Below are 20,806 nucleotides of genomic sequence, written 5' to 3'. Positions count from 1 at the left end.
TTCTCCATAATAGCTGATACGGTGCTGTGTTTTAGATCTGTGACTAAAACAATGCTGATGGCGCACTAATGTTTTAGCTATTGCTGAATAATGTTTGCACAGTGTTAAGGCCTTCTCTGTTTCTCACTCTGCCCCCCGAGTGAATAGATTAGGGGTGCGCATGAGATTAGGAGGGGACACAACCAGGCAGATGACCCACACTAACCAAAGAGATATTCCATGCCACATAATGTCATGCTCAGCAGTAAAATGGAGAGGAGGGGGGGTTTATGTAGGTTAGCCATCTTCTGCTTGGGAACTGGCTAAGCATTGGTCTACCCATGGGAGATGGTGAGTGGTTGCAATTGCAGCACTTGTTTTGTTTCCTTTCTTTCTTCCTCCAATTTTCCTTTGGTTATTAAGCTATTTTTATCTCAACCCATGATTTTTCTGACTTTTACTCTTCCTTTTCTCTCCCCCTGTCCCACTGGGGGTGGAAGAGGAGGTGAGTGAGCGACTGTGTGGCACTTAGCTGCCTACTGGGGTTAACCCACCACACTATTTCACAATATTATTTTAGCTATTTATAATTTTGGTAAACTTCAACTATTTCTTCTAAAATTTTCCATACTGAATTGTGCCTGAAATTGGTTTTTATTTTTCTAAACAGACCAGATATAGTTTCCCAAACTGAAGGGAACACACTCCTATTCTTATGCTTCTATTAACCCTGCTTTGCAGGTCATGACATTTGGCAATAGGCTGGCACCATGTCTGTCCATTTGTCACCTTTCTGAAAATCCACTGAGGCAAGGTGTTAAAATCTTGAAAACACAGAATTCTGCAGAAGCTGGAGGGCTAGATCCCCCAATTCTTTGTCCATGCTGGCTATATTTCAACACACAGATGATTAGCACCTTCCCTCCAGCTGTACTTTTAGGCTGCAGTAGTACTTGCTGGATCTGGGCCTGCCAATCCATTCAAAGAGAAGGTATTGCCTTAGCTAGATCAAGGTTCTATGGACAGAGAAAGAAACTGTGTGGTTCTCATTTAGAAGAAGCAAAAATTAGGCCTACAGAGAAAGAAGAGAAAGAGGTAGGGCTGGGCAAGAAATAGTTGGAATGAAACAAGAATCAGAGTAATGGATGGTAGTGGATTGTAAGGAAAACAGGACTGGAAATTGAGTCAAGGAGGAGACTGAGAAGGACGAAATAAAGAAGAGGAAAAGTGAATCAGTAGGTTACTGTAGATTATGACTGTGAGCAGTTTTTGAGCAAAGATGATCAGATCTAGCTGGCTTAGAAAAAAATGAAGAGAGGGAAGGGAGGAAAGAAACCAAAGGGAGGGACTGAAAGAAGGACAGGCAACATGACAGGACACAGCATTAACAGGTAACAGAGGTGCAGAAAGACAATATGCAATGAATGGGTGAAAAGAAGAGCTGAAAAAGGGCAGGAAATGCCACAAAGATCCAAGGAAGATGAAACAGTAAGAACTGGAAACAGGGATGGCTGGAAACAAAAGTTAGAAAAATAGGAATAGGTTGGAAAGGATGAAGGGATTAGAGTATAATGTGTAAAAGATTCTGTGCTACAACATATTCCTTTCTAGAACCTGAAATAAAAATTAAATAATGTCTAATTTGTACAGTGATCACTAGATGCACAAACATATATACAAATGTGAAAACATATACATGGCTTCCAACATACGCACTTCCCTCAAGGGCAGAAGACTTCATTACAGTTGATCTCAGTACCATTGCATGACAATTTGCAAATATCTCCTAGAAACTCATCATGCTTATTTGAAATGAAAGGGAGGTTGTTAACAATAACAATAACAACAACAGCAACAACAACAACAATAATAATAATAATAATAATAAAAAACAAGTGTGTATCTGCTTCACTAAACAACCATGTCATCCTGTTACACTTCACTCAATTTCCCATCCCCTTCTTCACTGCACCTGTGTTCTCCACTCATCACATAATTCAAAACAGCTGATCAGCTATGTAGGGGAGATGCTTCTAATTGTTCTGTAACACTAACCTAATTGGGACTGTTTGTTAATTGATTACTTTGTTATTAATCCCTTCTACATTTATGGTTTCTAATTTTACCTGTGTGAGTATTGTTTTCCAATCTTTTTCTAGAAAACTAGAATGGACAAGTGTGAATTATCAGTATGTATTTTTTTTTTATAATATAAACTGTCAAAATAAAAATCAACAAAAATAATTAAACTCCTGACAAAACAATCTAAACTTCTTCTTTAGCACTAGCCCAGATAGAAAAGAAAAATAATCTTAATTTGAATTGTAGTCATTGAGAAAAGTGAATGTTTCATGCAATTTTAAATTTGTGTTAAATACTTCAATCTCCTGTAAAGTCAAATCCTATTTGTAATATATGAAAATTCATGCAATTAAAATACATATACTATTTCCACGTTAAACCATTTAATGGAATTGTAAAAAAACCTTATGAAATACATATTGCATCAGAAAATAAAAGCAACCTTAAGATGCTTATTGTAAAAGGCCATGTTTTTACTAAACAACTTTATATTGTATTTTATAGGAATGATTTTTTTTCTGTGGAATGCTTTTAGTAATCTGCTAAAACCACAGTTCCCTTGGTGTTATTACCTAACAAAGTTTAGTATTATTTCCCCGCTATTTAAACTTAAGCTTTTGATTTTATATTGCCATTTGAGTGCAATCATTTCTAAAAATGTCCCTAATAGAGTGCAGAACAATGTCAGCTGCTACAAACTCAAGCAAGTAAGTATGCACTAGATATAATTTTACAACACAAAACGTGTAAATACAGCAAAAAGAAGACTCAAGGAAAACTCATTTAACACTTCCCCTTTACTTCTGAATGTATTTGTAGCAACAATAGGGCAATCAAGGCCAAGAAGCGATGCCTGTTGTCTTTTTGCTCACTTTTGCAATGCCTGTCTGCAAATTCTTGAGAAGTTACATAAAACCTCCCTGGAAATTCAGGTGGTAATTTTTCAGAGAAATTTGACTTAAAAAAAACCTGAAAAATTATGCTCCAAAGCAGATGTGGATTCTGTCTCTTAATGACTTTGGAAGCAAAAAACGTTTCTTTTTCAAGGGTAGTGCCTTTTTTCGGAATCAAGTTTTTAGCTTTCTCTTCACTTACCAGGGAAAAGCCTCACATTATATGACTGCCTAACACAGAAGAGAAGAGAAACTTCCATTTCATTTCTGCTTTTGCAGTATAATTCTGCACTTTACCCTACACACTAGGAAATTATTTGGCAGTAACATCATGGAAAAAACTCCACTTCCACATGTGAGCTTTACACAAATGTATAAATAGTCTGCTGAAAGCTAACTCTTACTCAGTTTTAATAGATCAAATATATATTATCTTTCTGACACATCTGCATTAGAGTTATTTTCCAAGCCAAATCATGTCTTTTGGCAATAGGTTTTAAATGTCTGATAAGACATTCATTTGCATCTATTTCTTTTAACCATCTATTCAAAAATGTGACTTTGATATCAGTTAGATATCTGTTTCATCTGGGTTCACCTGTAAATAGCAGAGGCTGGATAAGATCCTGTGTCATAACTGACCCTCACTCTACCCCGGTACAGCTCTACCGCTATATGATCTTTATCGCCTTTGTAGAGCAGGATCCCGCTGTCTTCATCTGTGGCAATCTAGTTAAAAGAAAGAAACACTTAGAAAGAACTAAAAATAAATATTAAATCAAAATGCTGTATCAAGTGAATCTCTGAATTTACTACCATATTCTATTACTTCACTATAAATTTTTTCCTTGAAGGACAACCTGACAAAATTCTTTCTCTTCCTATCAATAAGCCCATCTACTTCAATATGAATATAGAGTTTTTTCAGTGACTCTTCTAGATTTTTAGCTCAAACTGTGAAAAGCTCTTTAAGCGAGCCAATGACAACTTTGGCTAATTTTCCACACCATGAAAAGTCATTTACACTCTTTTCCAGATCAGAATCTGCAACACAAGCAATCTTACCTGTAGAGTGATATTGGTTTGGGGACGTATCTTAGCTGAAGGAATTTGTAGATAGGATTCTTTGTTGACAAAGTTTATACTGATCAGCTTTTCACATTTCTCACCCTGGTAGCCTGATAAACACTGACAGATTGGTTCACTCTCTTTTATGATACACTGGGCTCCATTTTGACATTCATAATTATCACAAGGGCTGGTGCGAGGTAGAACCATTGGTGGTGAAAACTCACAAAACAAGCCACTAAATACAAACAGAAAAAATTAGTATTTCCACAAAAAAACCAACTTTGACAAAAGACATACATGTTTGTACTGTCTTCGGATCTTTCTCACCTGTATCCTTCTGGGCAAATACATGTATATCCATTAACTGCATCAGTACACTGCGCTCCATTTTTACATTTGTTGTCCTGGCAGTCATCAAAGTCAATATCACAATGCTCACCTACATATCCAGGTGTGCAATCACATCTGTGAAACAGGAAAGCAAGTGGGATAGCACAGTGCCTTTTAACAATACAGTGTGCTTATGACAAAGTTAAGGAACTACTGAATTGTTTAAAAGTCAAGAAAAAAAATGTATTACTGTGACTTTGTGTGTAAAGACTATGTAGCTTAATCATGTTATTATACAGGGAATCTACATATGTAATGAATACAGGTTTGCTAGTTACACATGGTTACGCATCTGCCATTATATTGAAGAATTGTGGTTTAAATCTAGAGAGCCCTCATGAATCATTCTGACAGTTGTTCTTGGAATTTATGAGTAATGCAGAATGTTACAGGATGTTGTAAGTGGCTGCGAACACTAAAAATAATCAATATGCTTAGTTGCTGAAACCAAGACAAATAATCCAAGGCTTGTATTATACTGATGGATATTTTCTTTGTCAACTGAACAGCTATGAATGGACCAATGCTCCATTTATACAGTTTAGAGGTTACGCATAAATTTTTCCCCTTGAAGTTCTTCCAGCCTGAATTACTATAAATAGCTCCATAGTTAGTGAACTAACAGAAGTCTCAAAACACATCCTCTGCCCTCCCTGAGCCCCCACTGAATTAGGAACAGCATATCCTCAAGACAGTGTGTAACCTTTTTTTTGTTTTTGTTTTGTTTTGGTTTTTTTTTTTCCCCCCATGCAACTCTCATTGTTAATGCTAATGGCATTTCTTCAGAGAATTCTCATATATTAGACTGAGTGAATGCCCAGAACTCTGTGAAAAATGAATGGAAAAGATTACAAATTCATGCATCCACATGATTTTTTTTTTTTTAAATGAAGACGTATGTAACTGGTTTCATTAGATCTTGCGATTCCCTCCTTGGTGTTGTTTGGTTTAGTATCTAAAATTTGCTCTAAAGTGCCAACAGTGATTTTAAGTAGCTGTGTAACTTTAAATTAAGTACTTCAATCAAATGTCTCAATTTTTATTCAACATATATGAATAAGAATATGAATATGAATAAGAAAAGAGAAAAAAGAATATAAAGCACGCTATTAAAAAGCTGACTGAGATACATGCTTGAAGTTACTGCATGTGTTATTTTCTGATTTAAAATCTCAGAAAGTAACATGGAAGATTAATGAACTAGGCAGTAAAGTATAAGATGCCAAACTAGGTTTACTCAAGTGGCATGAAGAAAATAAACATAACACACAATTTAAATCCAACGAGTTTTCTATTTTCCAGTCGAAAAATATCAACTTCATTTCATGTTTATTTGAATATTTTATATATTTGACTATTTTTTGCCATATTTTAAATAAAATGTCATTTCATAAGTAGTAGGAATGATAATAAATAATCTGATTTTAACACAAGAGCATACTGTGCATAAAACAGGTGCTCAGGACAACAGTTGAAAGCTGCAGGTTTCCTGTATTTATTAACCTAAAGCCTATTAAAAACACTTTAAATAGTGCATATTAATTAATTATCATAAGGATATGGTATAATTAAAGATTAGTTTTCCTGGGGATGGACTTCTTTAGACTGTACCTTCCAGTGTGCCTTCCTAATAACCTCTTTCACAATTACTTCTCAGAAAGCAGTATAATTATTCCACTTCAATTAAATGCAATTATTTTCCTACTGTCCAAGCTACTAAAAGAGTTTTGTATAGACTGTCACATAGACTAACTGCTCTACTCTGCATTCCTCTTTAAAATCTGACTGGAATTAGAACTGTTAAGGATCAGTAAAATTCAGTAAAACATATTTAAGATAATAATGTAGATCTACATGAAAATAAGGGCCTATTCTGCCGTAATACTTGATAATAACCGAAATTAGTATTTTGAGAATAGAACTTGCTTGCACTAAAACAAAAGGAAAAGAAGTTAAGCAGGATAAAAAAATAGAAATTTAGACTCAATTGGACTGTGACAATATTTTAGACTTACTTGTATCCTTTGGGTGTCAAGATACACTTTGAGTCATGTTGGCAAGGATTCAGGTTTTGAGCACAGAAATCTAGTTTCTCCTCACAGAGCTCACCTGAAATGTAATGTATGCTGTCAGTGAAAATACCACAGTGACCTGAAAATACCTGTTTCTATTTTAAAAGTATCTGCTATAACTGTTAAACTGAAAAATGCATACTTCATGATATAATAATAAATACTACCTTTATAATAAATACTAATAAATAAATAAATATTAATAAATAAATAATAACCATAAATACTAATCTTTCTGATAACTCCTTTACAAAAAAAAATGAGTTTAATGTCAATCATCTATCCATGGATATAAATGATAATTTTGTGAAAAAATAGTTTTTCGTTTACAATATTTATCTAGCTCTGCTGTATAGCAAAACACTAGTGATTGAATTTCTTCTCACTAGGACAAACAAGCCATCAATATGCTTTTCTCTTATTTATTTCTAAGCTCATTACACACAGAAATACCCAGATTTGCACTAGAAGTAATCTATTACCTGAAAAAACCCTGTTAATATCACTGCATGTCAATACAATTCCAGTTATCCCAAAATGAAAACTTGCTTTCTACTTTTTCTTAAATATGACTCTCCAGTTTTTGCATTTGTTAATGTACCATAATTATCTATAATCTGTTCTGTAAAAAGAAAAAAAAAAAAATCTATCTCAAATGTCTACCCTTCTCTGCTGCTAGAAGCCTAACAGTGTACCTAATTTCCAACATGGGCTATATAATCTATAAAAGATTTTAATATGATTAAACTATTATTTCATTTGCAACTTTATGACAAGGAAACACTTACAGGTGTGTAAACAGATCGACAATATCTTGTTCGCTGACTAAGGAATTAGAAGATACCATGAATAGTGCACTTGCAAAGTTTATCACTGGTTTTTAAGATAGAAATATTTATTCCAGCATCCATATGAAGAATATACGTATAATCAACAGGTATAAACCTTGTGCCTGCTGAATTTAGGGACTCACAGGTCTATCAGGCCCTAAAACTATGGAAGGAGTAGGGTTGCCCCTTGTCATTTGTCAAGTAATAAAAGATGAGCTAGTGAGCAGAGAGAAGTAGAACTATAAACCAGAATGAGGAAGAGCAGGAGATAGCAGTGGATGAGCAGATACTTTCACTGCTCAAGCTGAACTTTCCTTCAAAGAGGCACAATATTTGGTATCCCTCAGTTTTAGTTATCTGAGTGTGGTAGTGGCCTGCAGTGTAGTTAGCTGAAGAATCAGTATCTGCTGGAGGGCAGCCTGAGATTAAAAGAGCATATAATGGCTTCACCTCTTCCCTGTAACTGTTAACACAGTACTGAGGATAAGGACAGCACCACCATGAATATGGTATGGGGAAAGGAGGACAGACCATTTAGGGACACAATTTGGGTAGAATCAGGAACAGGTAGATTGGAAAAAGGGAGAAAGGTATAGGATAATAATATTGGAATGGAGATTTTGGAGATAGTATACAAATGAAGATTTCTTCCAGAATACATACGCATGTGTGTGTATGTGTATCAGCTCATCATCTACTACTGTCATTAAGCAATAAGGCTTCTGACATTTTACACTGCACCTTGCCAAGTGCCTAGCACCACGCAGAAGCTGCCTTCTTGCTTACATGGGTTTCTCTGGAATTACAGAAGTACACATCATAATAAACTGAAAGCAACAGTAGATGGTTAAAGGTCTATTTGTCTGTTTTGTTTTTTTTTTTTACAGGTTCAACAGATCCTGCAGAGAAATTTGTCCTTTCCACAGCAAGTGTGCTTACATACTGCATATCATGAATATGAATACTGACTACTCAGGACATGAGACATTTTCCAGGACTTATCTCTTAGGGTCTGTAGAACTTATTTCAAATGATGGACAAATAAAGAAAAACTTAAAAGAGTTGAGGAACAGTCTACATTAAAGCAAGGACAGAGAAAAAGGCAAAACTGAACCAGAGCCAAAGATGGTTATGCTGGATAAAAACGTGTATGCTAAGTGTGATAAGACATGGGACCTTTACATCTTCAAAAATGAGAGGAGAAGCCAAAACCAGCTAGCGAGTACTTTGCACCCATCCAAAAGATCCAGACTGGTTCTACACAAAGATTTTAAAAAAAAAAAAAAATTTGATAGCACATTACCAATTTGCAAGTAGTGCATATTCCCTACAAAACTAAATAAAGCTTTGAGTTAACACAAGAAAATGGCCTTCAAGCATAGGCTACTTAACAGTCCTCAGGAAAACTGTAAGTAACGATGTGACTTAGTCAATATATGTAGGAAACTGAATGAAGATCAAATGCAGGCCACTGAAGATGACTAATACAAAGGAATTTAATTCTATCCTCAAAGCCTCTTCAAACTCTCAATGGACTTATTTGTCTGGAAATGTGCAACTGTTATGACTAGGTCAGTGCACAAAGAATCCTGAAATACCAGGGATTCTTTGCATCCCACGATATATGAAACAAAAAACAGATCCCTTTCTCCTTTCAAAGGGTTTTGTTCAAACAAATACATATATAAGAGGAAGTAATTCTTCACATAGCATTTAGTCAATTTGCAGAACTTGTAATAGCTGAAATCCGTTTAAAGGCCAGCAACATTTGAGAGTGAGATATAAATATGGGAACAGAGAATTCAGATTTGCTGGAACATGGAGTGGAATAAGCAAAAGTCACTGTTTTTTTAACCTAGTTTATACACATTCTTATGGCTTAGAAATGTATATATGTGCCTACATATATATGTGTATATATGCATACATACGTACACCCACCCATACAAATATCTTATTATGGCATATATTTTATATTAAATTACATGCAGAACTGCAAAATATATGACACCCCAATTACAAATAATAAAAATATGGCTGTTCAGTACTTATAAGACTTGGACAAAACCACCTCTAAACATTCCTAAGATTATTAATTCTAACAGTATATCAGAGACTTTCTGAAAGTGACATATTAAGCCTATCTTTCAAGCAAGGCTGGAGGTTTGCTGTCTCTAGTAAGAATCACAGTAAAAGTTCAGTGGCAAACCCCCAAAATACCTAGAAAAGGCAAATTAGGACTGCATAATAGGAGCAAGCAATCTCACCATTGCTGTCAACTTTACTGAACTGGCATTGATTTTGCTACAGTATAGTAATTGGGCCATGGCTTAGATTATTATTGGCACAGACCTCTGAAATTTCTTGTGTGGCAAACAGCTTTATTGAGTAGTGTCTAAGACTGTCCATCTTTTTAATTCCCGCCCTCCTCCCCATCCAGGTACTTAAAAAATACATGATTTCTTAGTTAGAGTACACTGCATTTTTTTAGCATAGGATGATGGCCCTAATATCTTCTGAGCTACACTGAAAGCTAAATCACCTCATGAAAAGCTCAGGGGCACTTGAAAAGTCTTAATTCCCAAGTCATAGCTGTGAATCCTTCATAGCGACTGAGGGTCAAACTGGAAGTTTAAGTTTGAAACAGGCTTACAGTTTTGAAAAATGTTCGCTTCAAGTCTTAAGATCAATGTCACACTACCAGGCCTACTGCAGCCAAATGGCTTGCAAACATCGTCAGGTATTTTTGAGATTATGGTCAGACTTTGATCTGAGTACTCTGTAGAAAAGTGTACAGACTGAAAAATAAGAGAAACAATGATTCAACAACCCACTTGTCCTTAAAAGAGAGGACTTTTTCTGCTGTGGCAGCATAAAAGGAAGGAAAGTTTCCCCTTGCATTTGCAAATTGTATGCACTGTGAAATAAGTCAGAATCATATCACTGCAGGGAGCTTTCAGTTAAACAGTCCGTTAGCATGTAGCCTAGGGAAAGAAACAGGAATCAAGGAAAGGACATGGTAAACATGGCGGTCCAAGTAGTGAAATAATAACGTAAAAAACCCTATGAACAAAAAAGTCAGTTTTACGTAAAGTAGAAACTTTCATTATGAAGAAAGGGTAGGATTCATGACAGACTTGCACACAGGATCAGTAAAAAGAAAAACAAGAAAAATTCAAGATGGAATCCAAAATATGATTTTATGATTTTATCTGATGATTCAGACACTGAATTTCTGAATGAAAATATAAATACCAGAAGAACAAACCAAAATAACACAAATGCGAGGTCTTCGTTTGTACTGTTAACAGATTTATATTCTGAATGGAGTGTTCCCATAACCAAAATATAACTGTTTGCGAAAAAGTTAATAGAAAAGGTCAATAAAAATATGTGACATGGAATCTGAACCACTGAAGAATAGTTTCCTGGTAAAGCAATATCTCTTTTAGTGTACTGAATAACCAATGTGTTATTCAGAATTTAACTGAGACAAGGTGAAGGGGAGGAAGTAATTTTGTTGAAATGAAAAGATAGTGATGAAAGTGAAACACTCATTGAAGGAAATAACAGATTTACCAAGTTAGGCTCCTTGGCTTTACTGGAAGGAAATGTTAGACAGGTCCCTGATTTGGGACGCATAATACAATGTTGCAAAACCATACTTCAAAATAATGAAAAAAGATTGTGAAACAAACATCTCAATTCAAGGAAGCTTGACACCAGTGTGTGTGTACATTCTTTTATTCATCTAATAATATTGTAACTGAGGCTTCCGTAAGAGCTTGGGTAAGTAATTATGTTTTTGAAAGATGGGAACATTTCTACATGTAGGAAAATAAGCAACAGACTAGTTTGTTTAAAAATAAGCAGTGGATAAAGTGTCAAAAATCCTATGAAAAGCTTCCAAAGTTAAATTAGAACCAGCAATAACTCTTTTCATAAGACATCTTGCTTAATTAATCTAGGGAGTCTGCATTCTGGCATGGAGTAGGACTGCAACCAGTGGAACTCTGTGTGGTCGGCACAGTCCAAATGCATACAACCAAGATCAAGACTGGAATATTTACTGACATCTTGCAGCTACATATAGAGGATGATGCAGACTTAAACAGCCAGACAACACTATTAAATACTGATGATGAATTGTGTGTCATCCTTGATTAACTAACCAAAGTTATAAGTTTGCTGGATTCACAGGTCAGTTTGTGTTTTCTCTGTGTATGTTAATCCACTCTTATGACTTGATGAGATTAGAGTCACAGAAAAACCTAACTCTGGATTTTCCAATATATAAAGACAAGTAGTACAACAAATAATGAGGAACAATGCAATAAGGTGAAAAAGGATTTACATCATTCTTATTTTGAATAATTGGGCAATAAATTCAAAATACAGTCAAATAAAGCAATGTCAGCCAGTATATTTCTGAATGAAGAGGAGAGCTCTAACACAAATGGATATGGGCTTCTGAATATAATAGCACATTGCTAATTACAGAAGAAACTAATTTACTGAAGAAACAAGCTTAAATCACTAGTGTATTAGCAGAGCTGAGTACGATATTAGAATAAAAACTAGAGACAGAATGCAAAAGAAAGAATGGTCAGTGCTAATTATCAAAATCAGGTTTTTGCTAGAAGACTTATTCACAGTTCCAAAGCTAAAATAACAAATATATATTACAGACTTACTGGTAATTGCTAGAATAGCAGGTTTTTCTATGTGTACATACATGTCCATTCCAGCTTCTGAGCTTGGTTGCAATATACTGTGAGTCAACTTCTGCAGTATTTATGTTTTATCAATTAGGTATTATTATCTGAGTCTTTGACTGGAGGTCTCTGTTTAATTACTTCTGACTCAAATAGCCAATAGAGTGTAGGAGTGGTTGGAAAATGTCAGTGCCATTTAACAAACTATATACAGAAAAGTGCTGCATTTTTATGAAGTCTTGAGTTTGATGAATGGTAGACAACATAAATTATTTAAAGTCTTGAGCTCATTATTCAGAAAAGACAAATAAAAATGCCTGCTATATGAGGGATAAAGTTGCTTACAATTAAAAAATGTTCACAGTCACAGTAGGATGCAGTTTATAACCACAAATCTGAACATTTTGTGGGAATTTAATTTTAAACTCAAATTCTAGATCTGATTCATTGCTGGACTGTTCCTTTCTTTCACCATTGCTTAACTCTGTTCATCTATGCACCATGCTTGTGGATCTCAGTGTAAGGTGAGGCTTTTTTAGTTTAACATTTCTAGTTGTTTTACATATGTTGTTTGGCAACAACAAAGAAATAGTAACTTCAAGGTAGGTAAGCTTTAAGACAATTAAGGAAAACAAAAGGATGGATCATAGACCAGAATCAGTAATGGCAGTGATCAAACTAGTAGCAGGTACCTCAGCTTGCCAAGGATATCATGTATATCCCCCCTTTATGAAAATGCAGTAAAATTACTTTCATACTCGAGCTTTTAATATAGAATAGTCATTTGAAGTCTACTGAGCTAGATGAAACAGAAAATTTTACAATGAGTGATGAAAAGCAAGAGTAGCAAAGGTATCTCTTTATTCTAAGAAGCTGTAACACTTATGTGTAGTTCTTACAAGAATGAGGATTATGATCCTGATTTAATGAAATAATTAAACTTTTTATCAAGTTTGATATGACATGATTTGCATTTGATTACTTGCATGCTTAAATTTTAGGCAGGTACTTCTTTGATTACCAAGTGAATTGAAAGTAGTAACTCAACTCCTTTATTGCAGTAGCAAGAAGGCCATGTAATGAAGTTTGGAAACATATAAAATATATATATATGTCTGTGTCTAAGGCTTGCCTGAACGGACATGATTACTTAAAATGATCCCTTTTTTTTTTTTTGCTAATACTGTCACAATTCAAAAGATGCTGCCCAGAGGAAAAGGACCTGGGGGTACTGGTTGACAGCCGGCTGAACATGAGCCGGCAGTGTGCTCAGGTGGCCAAGAAGGCCAACGGCATCCTGGCCTATATCAGAAATAGTGTGGCCAGCAGGAATAGGGAGGTGATCGTGCCCCTGTACTCGGCACTGGTGAGGCCACACCTCGAATACTGTGTTCAGTTTTGGGCCCCTCACTACAAGAAGGACATGGAGGTGCTGGAGCGCGTCCAGAGGAGGGCAACGAAGCTGGTGAAGGGCCTGGAGCACAAGTCTTATGAGGAGCGGCTGAGGGAACTGGGGTTGTTTAGCCTGGAGAAGAGGAGGCTGAGGGGAGACCTCATCGCGCTCTACAACTACCTGAAAGGAGGGTGTAGCGAGGTGGGTGTTGGTCTCTTCTCCCAAGTAACTAGCGATAGGACAAGAGGAAATGGCCTCAAGTTGCACCAAGGGAGGTTTAGATTGAACATTAGGAAAAATTTCTTTACTGAAAGAGTGGTCAGGCCTTGGAACAGGCTGCCCAGGGAAGTGGTGGAGTCACCATCCCTGGAGGTATTTAAAAGACGTGTAGATGAGGCCCTTAGGGACATGGTGTAGTGGGCATGGTGGTGTTGGGTTGACGGTTGGACACGATGATTTTAGAGGTCTTTTCCAACCTGTATGATTCTATGATTCTATGTCTGGCATGATAAAACTGACTGATCCTCCAAGCAACTTATAGACCATTAATAACATTCATGTTCAGCTGGCAAGCTAATACAAGTATGTATCACATACACATCTGCTTAATTTTGATGCTGAACTTAGTTCACATCCCCTGGGTGTTTGATAATTTGTTTGTGAGAAATTTGTTCTTCATATAATCAGTAATTTTAATATGTTATCGTTCACCCTTGTGTAATACATTTACAGTGACTACAGTTCTGTTTAGGATTCATCGCCTTTCTACCTTTAATCACATTTAAAGACATGTAAACTATCAGCAATACTAATTATACACAGGTAACAGCTGCTTCAACTTGAAGTGGAGACTTGAGTCTCTTCATAGTAGCATCTTCTCTTTACATTCCATTTGAAAAGCTATTTTTCATGAACATAGAAATTACGTTTTTCTTTTAATTTCCAGAAGTAAATCCTAAAATTATGTAATTTATGATACTGGAAATCAGTATCAAAGCAAAATTTTATCCATGAATCACAGATGTCAAACTGGTTATTGTAATCTGCTTGGGTTGGTTTTTTTTTTTAATTAATAACAAGAATAACAAAGAACTCAACTTATATTTATTTATACTGAGCTTGCCTAGTTTTTCTAGGGACAAGTACTCTTTTATAAAATCAACCAGTTTCATACTGGGATAGTAACAGAACAATGTAGAAAAAATAACTTAGGAAGTGACAAGGGGAAAGAAAAACAGCAGGTTATCTTTGCTGTCCAGATAAGTAATAATAAAATGCAAATACAGCAACATGTCTAAATGGAATACAGCTTTAAGCACCTGTGTTTAAGGAACACCTGTGGATGGAATCACTTTCTGGAAATGTCTTGTTCTCTCCATCACTTACAGAGGGAATTTAGGTTCTGAGTTTAAGTTGTAAGAATTATTCATCAGATCTATAAATTAATCAACATAGATGGTATAATTGCAGCCTTGCTCAGCATGCTATTTCATGGATAATGAAAATATTTTTATTACTAGTGAAATATTATATTGCTTTATAGACTGCACAATATATTTATCAAATTAAATTAATGGCAAATACACAAGATGATTGATTTGCTTTTAAAACTAAATATATAACTTCATAAATATGTTGTCATGATTATGTTAGCTCTCAAACTGTGTAGTTGATCAGATTGTACAGAAGATGGTTTATCTCTGTTAGTGAGACAGGTGTTAGGCAGAAACTTAAAAAAAAAAATTAAAAATCATGAATACCCAAAGTTAGTGTCATAAATCCCTCCACTATTACCTTTCTTGTACCATAGCCTCAGCTTAAATGTGGTCATTTCAGATTCTATAGATATTTACAGCAAAAAAAGGCCACAGAAATGATAAGCAAGAAGATTGCCATTTTACACTCCAGCATATTTTCTAGTACCATAATCTAACAAAGAAATGAAAGCAAAACAGTGCTATAAAACAGAGAATACATTAGAATGGAACCAAGGTATGTCTTTAAGGTGATAAGAACAAAGATTTCAGAGGATCACCATGTAAACGTTTTTTGTTAGTCCTATCAGTGGCTGCACAAATTTTTAATACATCTGAAAAAAAGACAATGAAGGTAGTATTAAAGTACTCCTGCACAGTGATCTTCAACGACATTCTTCTGACATGTATTCACAGTAAAAGCCAAGTGCCTAATTTGAGGATTTGCAGTGAGCTTTCTAAATTATATCTATATACGATTTATTTGATCATTTGTAAGAACTGAAATCCATGCACCTTTAAGGAAAGGAAAGTGAGAAACCAAAGTAAGTGAAAATAGCCTTAAAAGACAACTGACCTTTTTCCACTTCATTCAGATTAGCAGCTTGCAGTGACAAAGACAGAAGAGACAAGAGACTTTTTACATTGTAATACAACAGCATAGCACATTAAGCTAATGCACAACTATAGCAGCAGAGAGGTTGATATAGCAAAATGAAGCAAGCTTCAGAGTCTCACCTACAGCAGAGCAAAACAAACAGAAAAGGTAAGAAGTACATGCCACTGGTGGCATAAGAAAGGTTTTACTTCTGGATCAATTAGATCTGTGATCTAATGACTGATGATAATGAGCAAGAGAAATGATCATCTGTAATCTATAGAATGTACATAAAATGACCTGGAATTTACTAGACTGAAGTTAAAATAAAGGAGATGATAATGTCAAGAGAATAGTGAGGTTAAAGAGTGCAGGACATAGTGAGGTATTTCAAATGTTTTATTTCTCAATGTTTCATCAGACACTCTGAGTGTCCACCGATTCCATTTGCTTACTCTTTTTTCAGAGTTACAGTCTGTGATCTTAAGAAAGCTCATAGTATAGTGCAAATACCATTCTTTGTCTTTCCACCTGTAACTGTGGAGGTAACTGTAAAACTTAACTGAGGCAGAGAAAAACGGATTCCCGATTCTTAAGCCACAAAATAATAAGCTTTTTTAATTGTTTGTTTTTAAATCAGCACTGTGTACTTGAGAAGTGTCAATTTTCAAGGGATTGTTAGAAAAGTCAAAAAGTGACTGTTTGGTTTCGCACTGCAACATTCTTTACAACATTTTTCATAGTTTTTGTATGTATTTTCAGAGTTAATTTGAGAATCTAACAAGCCCTCCACATGAAAATAAATCTTTAAAGAAGAATGATTTACATTTCATACCAGCAGGTTTCAGCTAACTTCTTCTTTATACTGTGCTACTGAAATGTAAAGCATATTTGCAGATAACCATTCACCCAGAATGGGCTGGTGCACTTCCACATTCAGTACATATATGCTGTGACATCTTGAACACAGACAATTTGAAGTATTGCCAACGGAATTAAAAGAGAACAGGACAACCCTACGGTGGTATTTTCCTGGTATGTATGCTGTCCCAGTCTCCAGCAATTTACAGCTCAGGGACTTTCTGAGCTAGACGTAAGTATCTTTGAATTTAAAAATCTTTTTACCTACTGAATATACAGCCTGTTTTCCTGATCGTTAACCTACTTTTGCCTAGCTAGTACATGAATTAATTTAGTGAAAAATACCTTTCATAAAAAAAACACAGTGGCATTATGCATATCTGATTTTAACCTGTTAGAACAGATACAAAATCCAAATGCTTACAAAGTTCCTCATGAAAATCACTGTATCCATACTGGACAGGGATTCTGTTACTTATCTTTCAAATCAGGCTATAGGCCAGAGGAAAAAAAAATCCTATAAATACTTTGGTACCTCATATACACTTGATGCAACTGTAAGATTACTTTATATTCTGAACACTACCATTTCTAGATCCTGATGTGTCCAGACTACTGTCAGTCTAATTCTTAACACTGAAAGTTATTTAATTATTATGCAAGATCAAGGATGACGGATGTGAAGATCCCTCGACTAGCTCAATGTTTTATATTTTCTCTTTACAATTAATCTCAAAAATGACTTAGGACCTCACACATTGTTTCCTATTCTCAGATGCTTTGCAAGATAGATAGTATATTGTGGAATTATGTACTGTATCCTGTGGAATGAAAAACCTGAACTTTTGCTACAATTTTTGCCCAACTTATCTATAAAATGAGTTGAGGCTCTGGTGTTGTACGTTTAAAAAAATACATGTGTCTTTGTTTTTGGTAAGGTGTTGAAAAAAATCTGACGAGATAGTGTAAATTCTCAACATTTTTTAAAAAACAGAACAGCTAAACTTACTGATTACAAGTAGATTGTTTTAATTTATTTTAGAGCTAGTGAGAAGATTCTCACCTACTCACATGACCTACTGACTTCAGTAGCGATTATAAGTAGGCATTGCATCTGTGAAAGCAAATCTCTTTTTCTGAAAGAATTACAGTTAGCAAACAAAAAAAGTTGTCATGTAAACTCACAGTATTTTCCTTTTAGAATTATGCACAATTATGAATCAAATTAAAAGATACCCTTTCTTGTATTTTGACAGAAGAAGCACAGCTGCAATACAAACATCAAAAATGTTACCAATGTTTATGCTCTCCTTTTTGCTCTAACCATATAGATGTATAAAGAATTGCTACAATTGCTGTTTCAAGCACATTTCAATTACAATACTACAGAAATGCAACAGGCACACCTAATCAAAGTTTTAGGCTAGCACATATAAACAAGCCTTTGTATCCACTCCATGAATATTTAATACAAAACAGTCCCACGGCATACTGTGAATACAGCAAGCTATTGACTCGAGCAGTTAAATGCATCTAGAGCAATGTTGAAAATGAAGAAATGAACGACACAGGTAAAAACACCTGCAAAGCTGCAGAGGAGGAATGCACGTGCAAATGAATTGTCTACTATCTAATAGATATACGAAACCTCTTAGCATGAAGTCAATGAACAGGAATACTGGACTGATGTGACTTTGGTTTGCTTTCTTTCAGCCTACACAGTAGAATATCTGATCATGTTTTTAAAGGAGAAAGCAACTGATCCCAGGGGAGCTGAAGCTTTACTCACATATAGCTGAAATATAGTTATAGAAGAAATAGCAAATACCTGTCTCTACTTATTGATGCTGTTACCTATTATTTGTTTCTAAGGCTTGAATTGTCAATTGCTCTTAGGTATTAAGGTACCAGGACTTGGCAAAAGAGTATTTTGTCTAAGCAGAAGATTATGTCTGTTCTTCCAGATGTGGATGATCCACTTATTATTAAATACCTTATTCTGGCTACTTATACTTTTAACCTATATTGCTGTAGGTATTGTAGCTTATGCTATATGAGGAAATTTCTACCAAACATTTACCCAGCATAAGTACTGGATGAATACATATATTAGATTACGAAGTTGTATTTCTTATACCTGTGTTCTATCATATTCACTCACTGTGGGTTTCCAAGATTTGAATATTGTTTTTAAATTTGAATACCCTAAAACATTTGAGAATCCAATAGGTTGTAGAACTAATGATGAAAATACCTTGGATTAAAAAGGAGTTAGCTATGTTTTCAGTAAATTAAATTAATTCAGGAGTTCACCTCTCCTCCCAGTTTTCCAGAGCTCAAATTTAGCTCAAATTTTATCCCTGAGGATAGTGAAAAACTCATTGGACAGAGGCAATAGGATTGATTAAAGTAAAGATATATGATGACTGAGTAGAGTTATTTCCTAAGTTATGGTGGATTTTACATTTCTTTTCTATGCATTTCAAATCATCGTTTTGTGAATTTAAGCTCTGTGTTCTCCTGGTGGTCAACTAGCTGACAGAAAATAGATCTGTCTAGTTAGAAAAACTATAAAACAGACCAATTTAAACAATAGATCCTACTTCTTGTTCTTCAGTGTTGTTATTCTAACTATCCTCCATTCCCACAGAGATGATGACAGCAAGCAGGAGACCCTCTGTCTCAAAGAAAAGGGAATGCTTTGCCCTGGCTGCCAACTGATAGAAACAGATAATTAGACACTCTCTAATGATTCTTTTTTTTTTTTTTTTTTTTTGTGCTAGAACAGAAAGCATCACACTCTGCATTAATGTTTCTAACAGAGGGCAGGAAAGCATCCAGGGGTGCCAAATTCAGTCCGCTATACTGGCACAGACAGATCCTTTTCTGCCCTGTTAGTAACATGAGGTATAAAGGATAAAAGCAGAGTATTTTTCAGATTTCTACAGCTACAGAGGTTCTTCATTGGGGTGTCTGGTTTAGGTAAACAGTAAGGAGGGACACATTTTGAATGATCTGTAATTTCAAAACTAACAAAGGAATTAATGAGTGGGCATTAAGTCTTTTGACTACAAACCATACATGAGAGAAATATGGAGGGAAACCTGGCTTTAAGTCATTGTAGAGTAACTACTAATTCATCTACAAACTGAAAAATATTACTGTTCTGCTAGGAATTGTTGAATTACCTGTACTTTCTCTTATACTCCTACCTGTATATTCAGGTGGACAAAGGCAAGTATAGTTATTAATTCCATCCACGCAAGTAGAATTATTCTCACAGTCATTGTCTTCACAGTCATCAACATTTACTTCACAGTTTTCACCTTCAAATCCATCTGCACAAGTGCACCTGTAATACAGAAAACAAAACTAACCACATGGACATTTTAGGTGGGGACACCAGACAAGAAGTTCTGTAACTAATAGGTACAATAATTCATAATCACTCTCCCATAAAGGAACATAGTTGATATAATGTAACACACCATACAATAAATGTTTATTTTTCATATTTTAAATTACAGAAAAAAGGCTTCTAAATTTGTGCCTTAATCTTTAGCTTAAGAAGCTGCTTAAATTAAATCACTGATCATTCCTTTTTAAAAGTGTGCTACCTTTATATAATATGATTAGATTATATTTCTTATGGAAAGTGATCCCTTTTTTTTTTAAAGTTAAACACATGGAAAAGACTGTGGAATCAGGGATTAGTAATAGTAGTATTCCACTATCATTCAGTTAAATGCACCGATATAAAGCTCTGTTTAATGTCCCATGCACAATACATGCATTAATATATAAAAACAAAGCATGTATAAACTCTTCAAAGTAGTAATGTTTTTTGCTTTTATATATGTTTATACAAAACAAATACATGAAAATAGATAGTAAATGTAAAAGATCACTCAAACATGACTACACATACATTTTCATGTAATATGCACTATCTGTAATTTCTGCGGCTTTGATTATAAGATTGCTTTGATTTTCAAAATATGTAGTGTTTAAACAAATAAATGAAAAAGGTCAAATTCTGAGACACGACTATGTCATTTTAAATTCTAGAGGCATAGTATTAAGATGTATATGCTTAATTTTTAATAGAAAACTATTTAATCTTTGGGTAGAATTTGGATTAAAAAATAAGACTAATGTCATAATGAAT

The 20,806-nt window shown here is 34.9% G+C and overlaps 1 protein-coding gene across 3 annotated transcripts in view; it reads right to left on the bottom strand.

The window, feature by feature from the left end:
- Nucleotides 1-20,806, bottom strand: part of SLIT2 (slit guidance ligand 2) — a 267,387-nt gene that overhangs the window by 16,490 nt on the left and 230,091 nt on the right. For all 3 annotated transcript variants that reach the window (XM_075148838.1, XM_075148835.1, XM_075148837.1), the window contains 5 exons: nt 19,851-19,990; nt 6,431-6,524; nt 4,353-4,490; nt 4,020-4,260; nt 3,553-3,683 (listed from right to left, as the gene is read on the bottom strand). In XM_075148838.1, coding sequence (XP_075004939.1) covers nt 3,553-3,683; nt 4,020-4,260; nt 4,353-4,490; nt 6,431-6,524; nt 19,851-19,990 — 744 coding nt within the window. The remainder of the gene's footprint in view (nt 1-3,552; nt 3,684-4,019; nt 4,261-4,352; nt 4,491-6,430; nt 6,525-19,850; nt 19,991-20,806) is intronic.

Source organism: Calonectris borealis, chromosome 4, assembly GCF_964195595.1.
Source record: "Calonectris borealis chromosome 4, bCalBor7.hap1.2, whole genome shotgun sequence".
NCBI classification, from domain to species: domain Eukaryota; kingdom Metazoa; phylum Chordata; class Aves; order Procellariiformes; family Procellariidae; genus Calonectris; species Calonectris borealis.
Note: the sequence above shows the minus strand (reverse complement) of the source record. Positions and strands in the feature narration are given on the sequence as shown.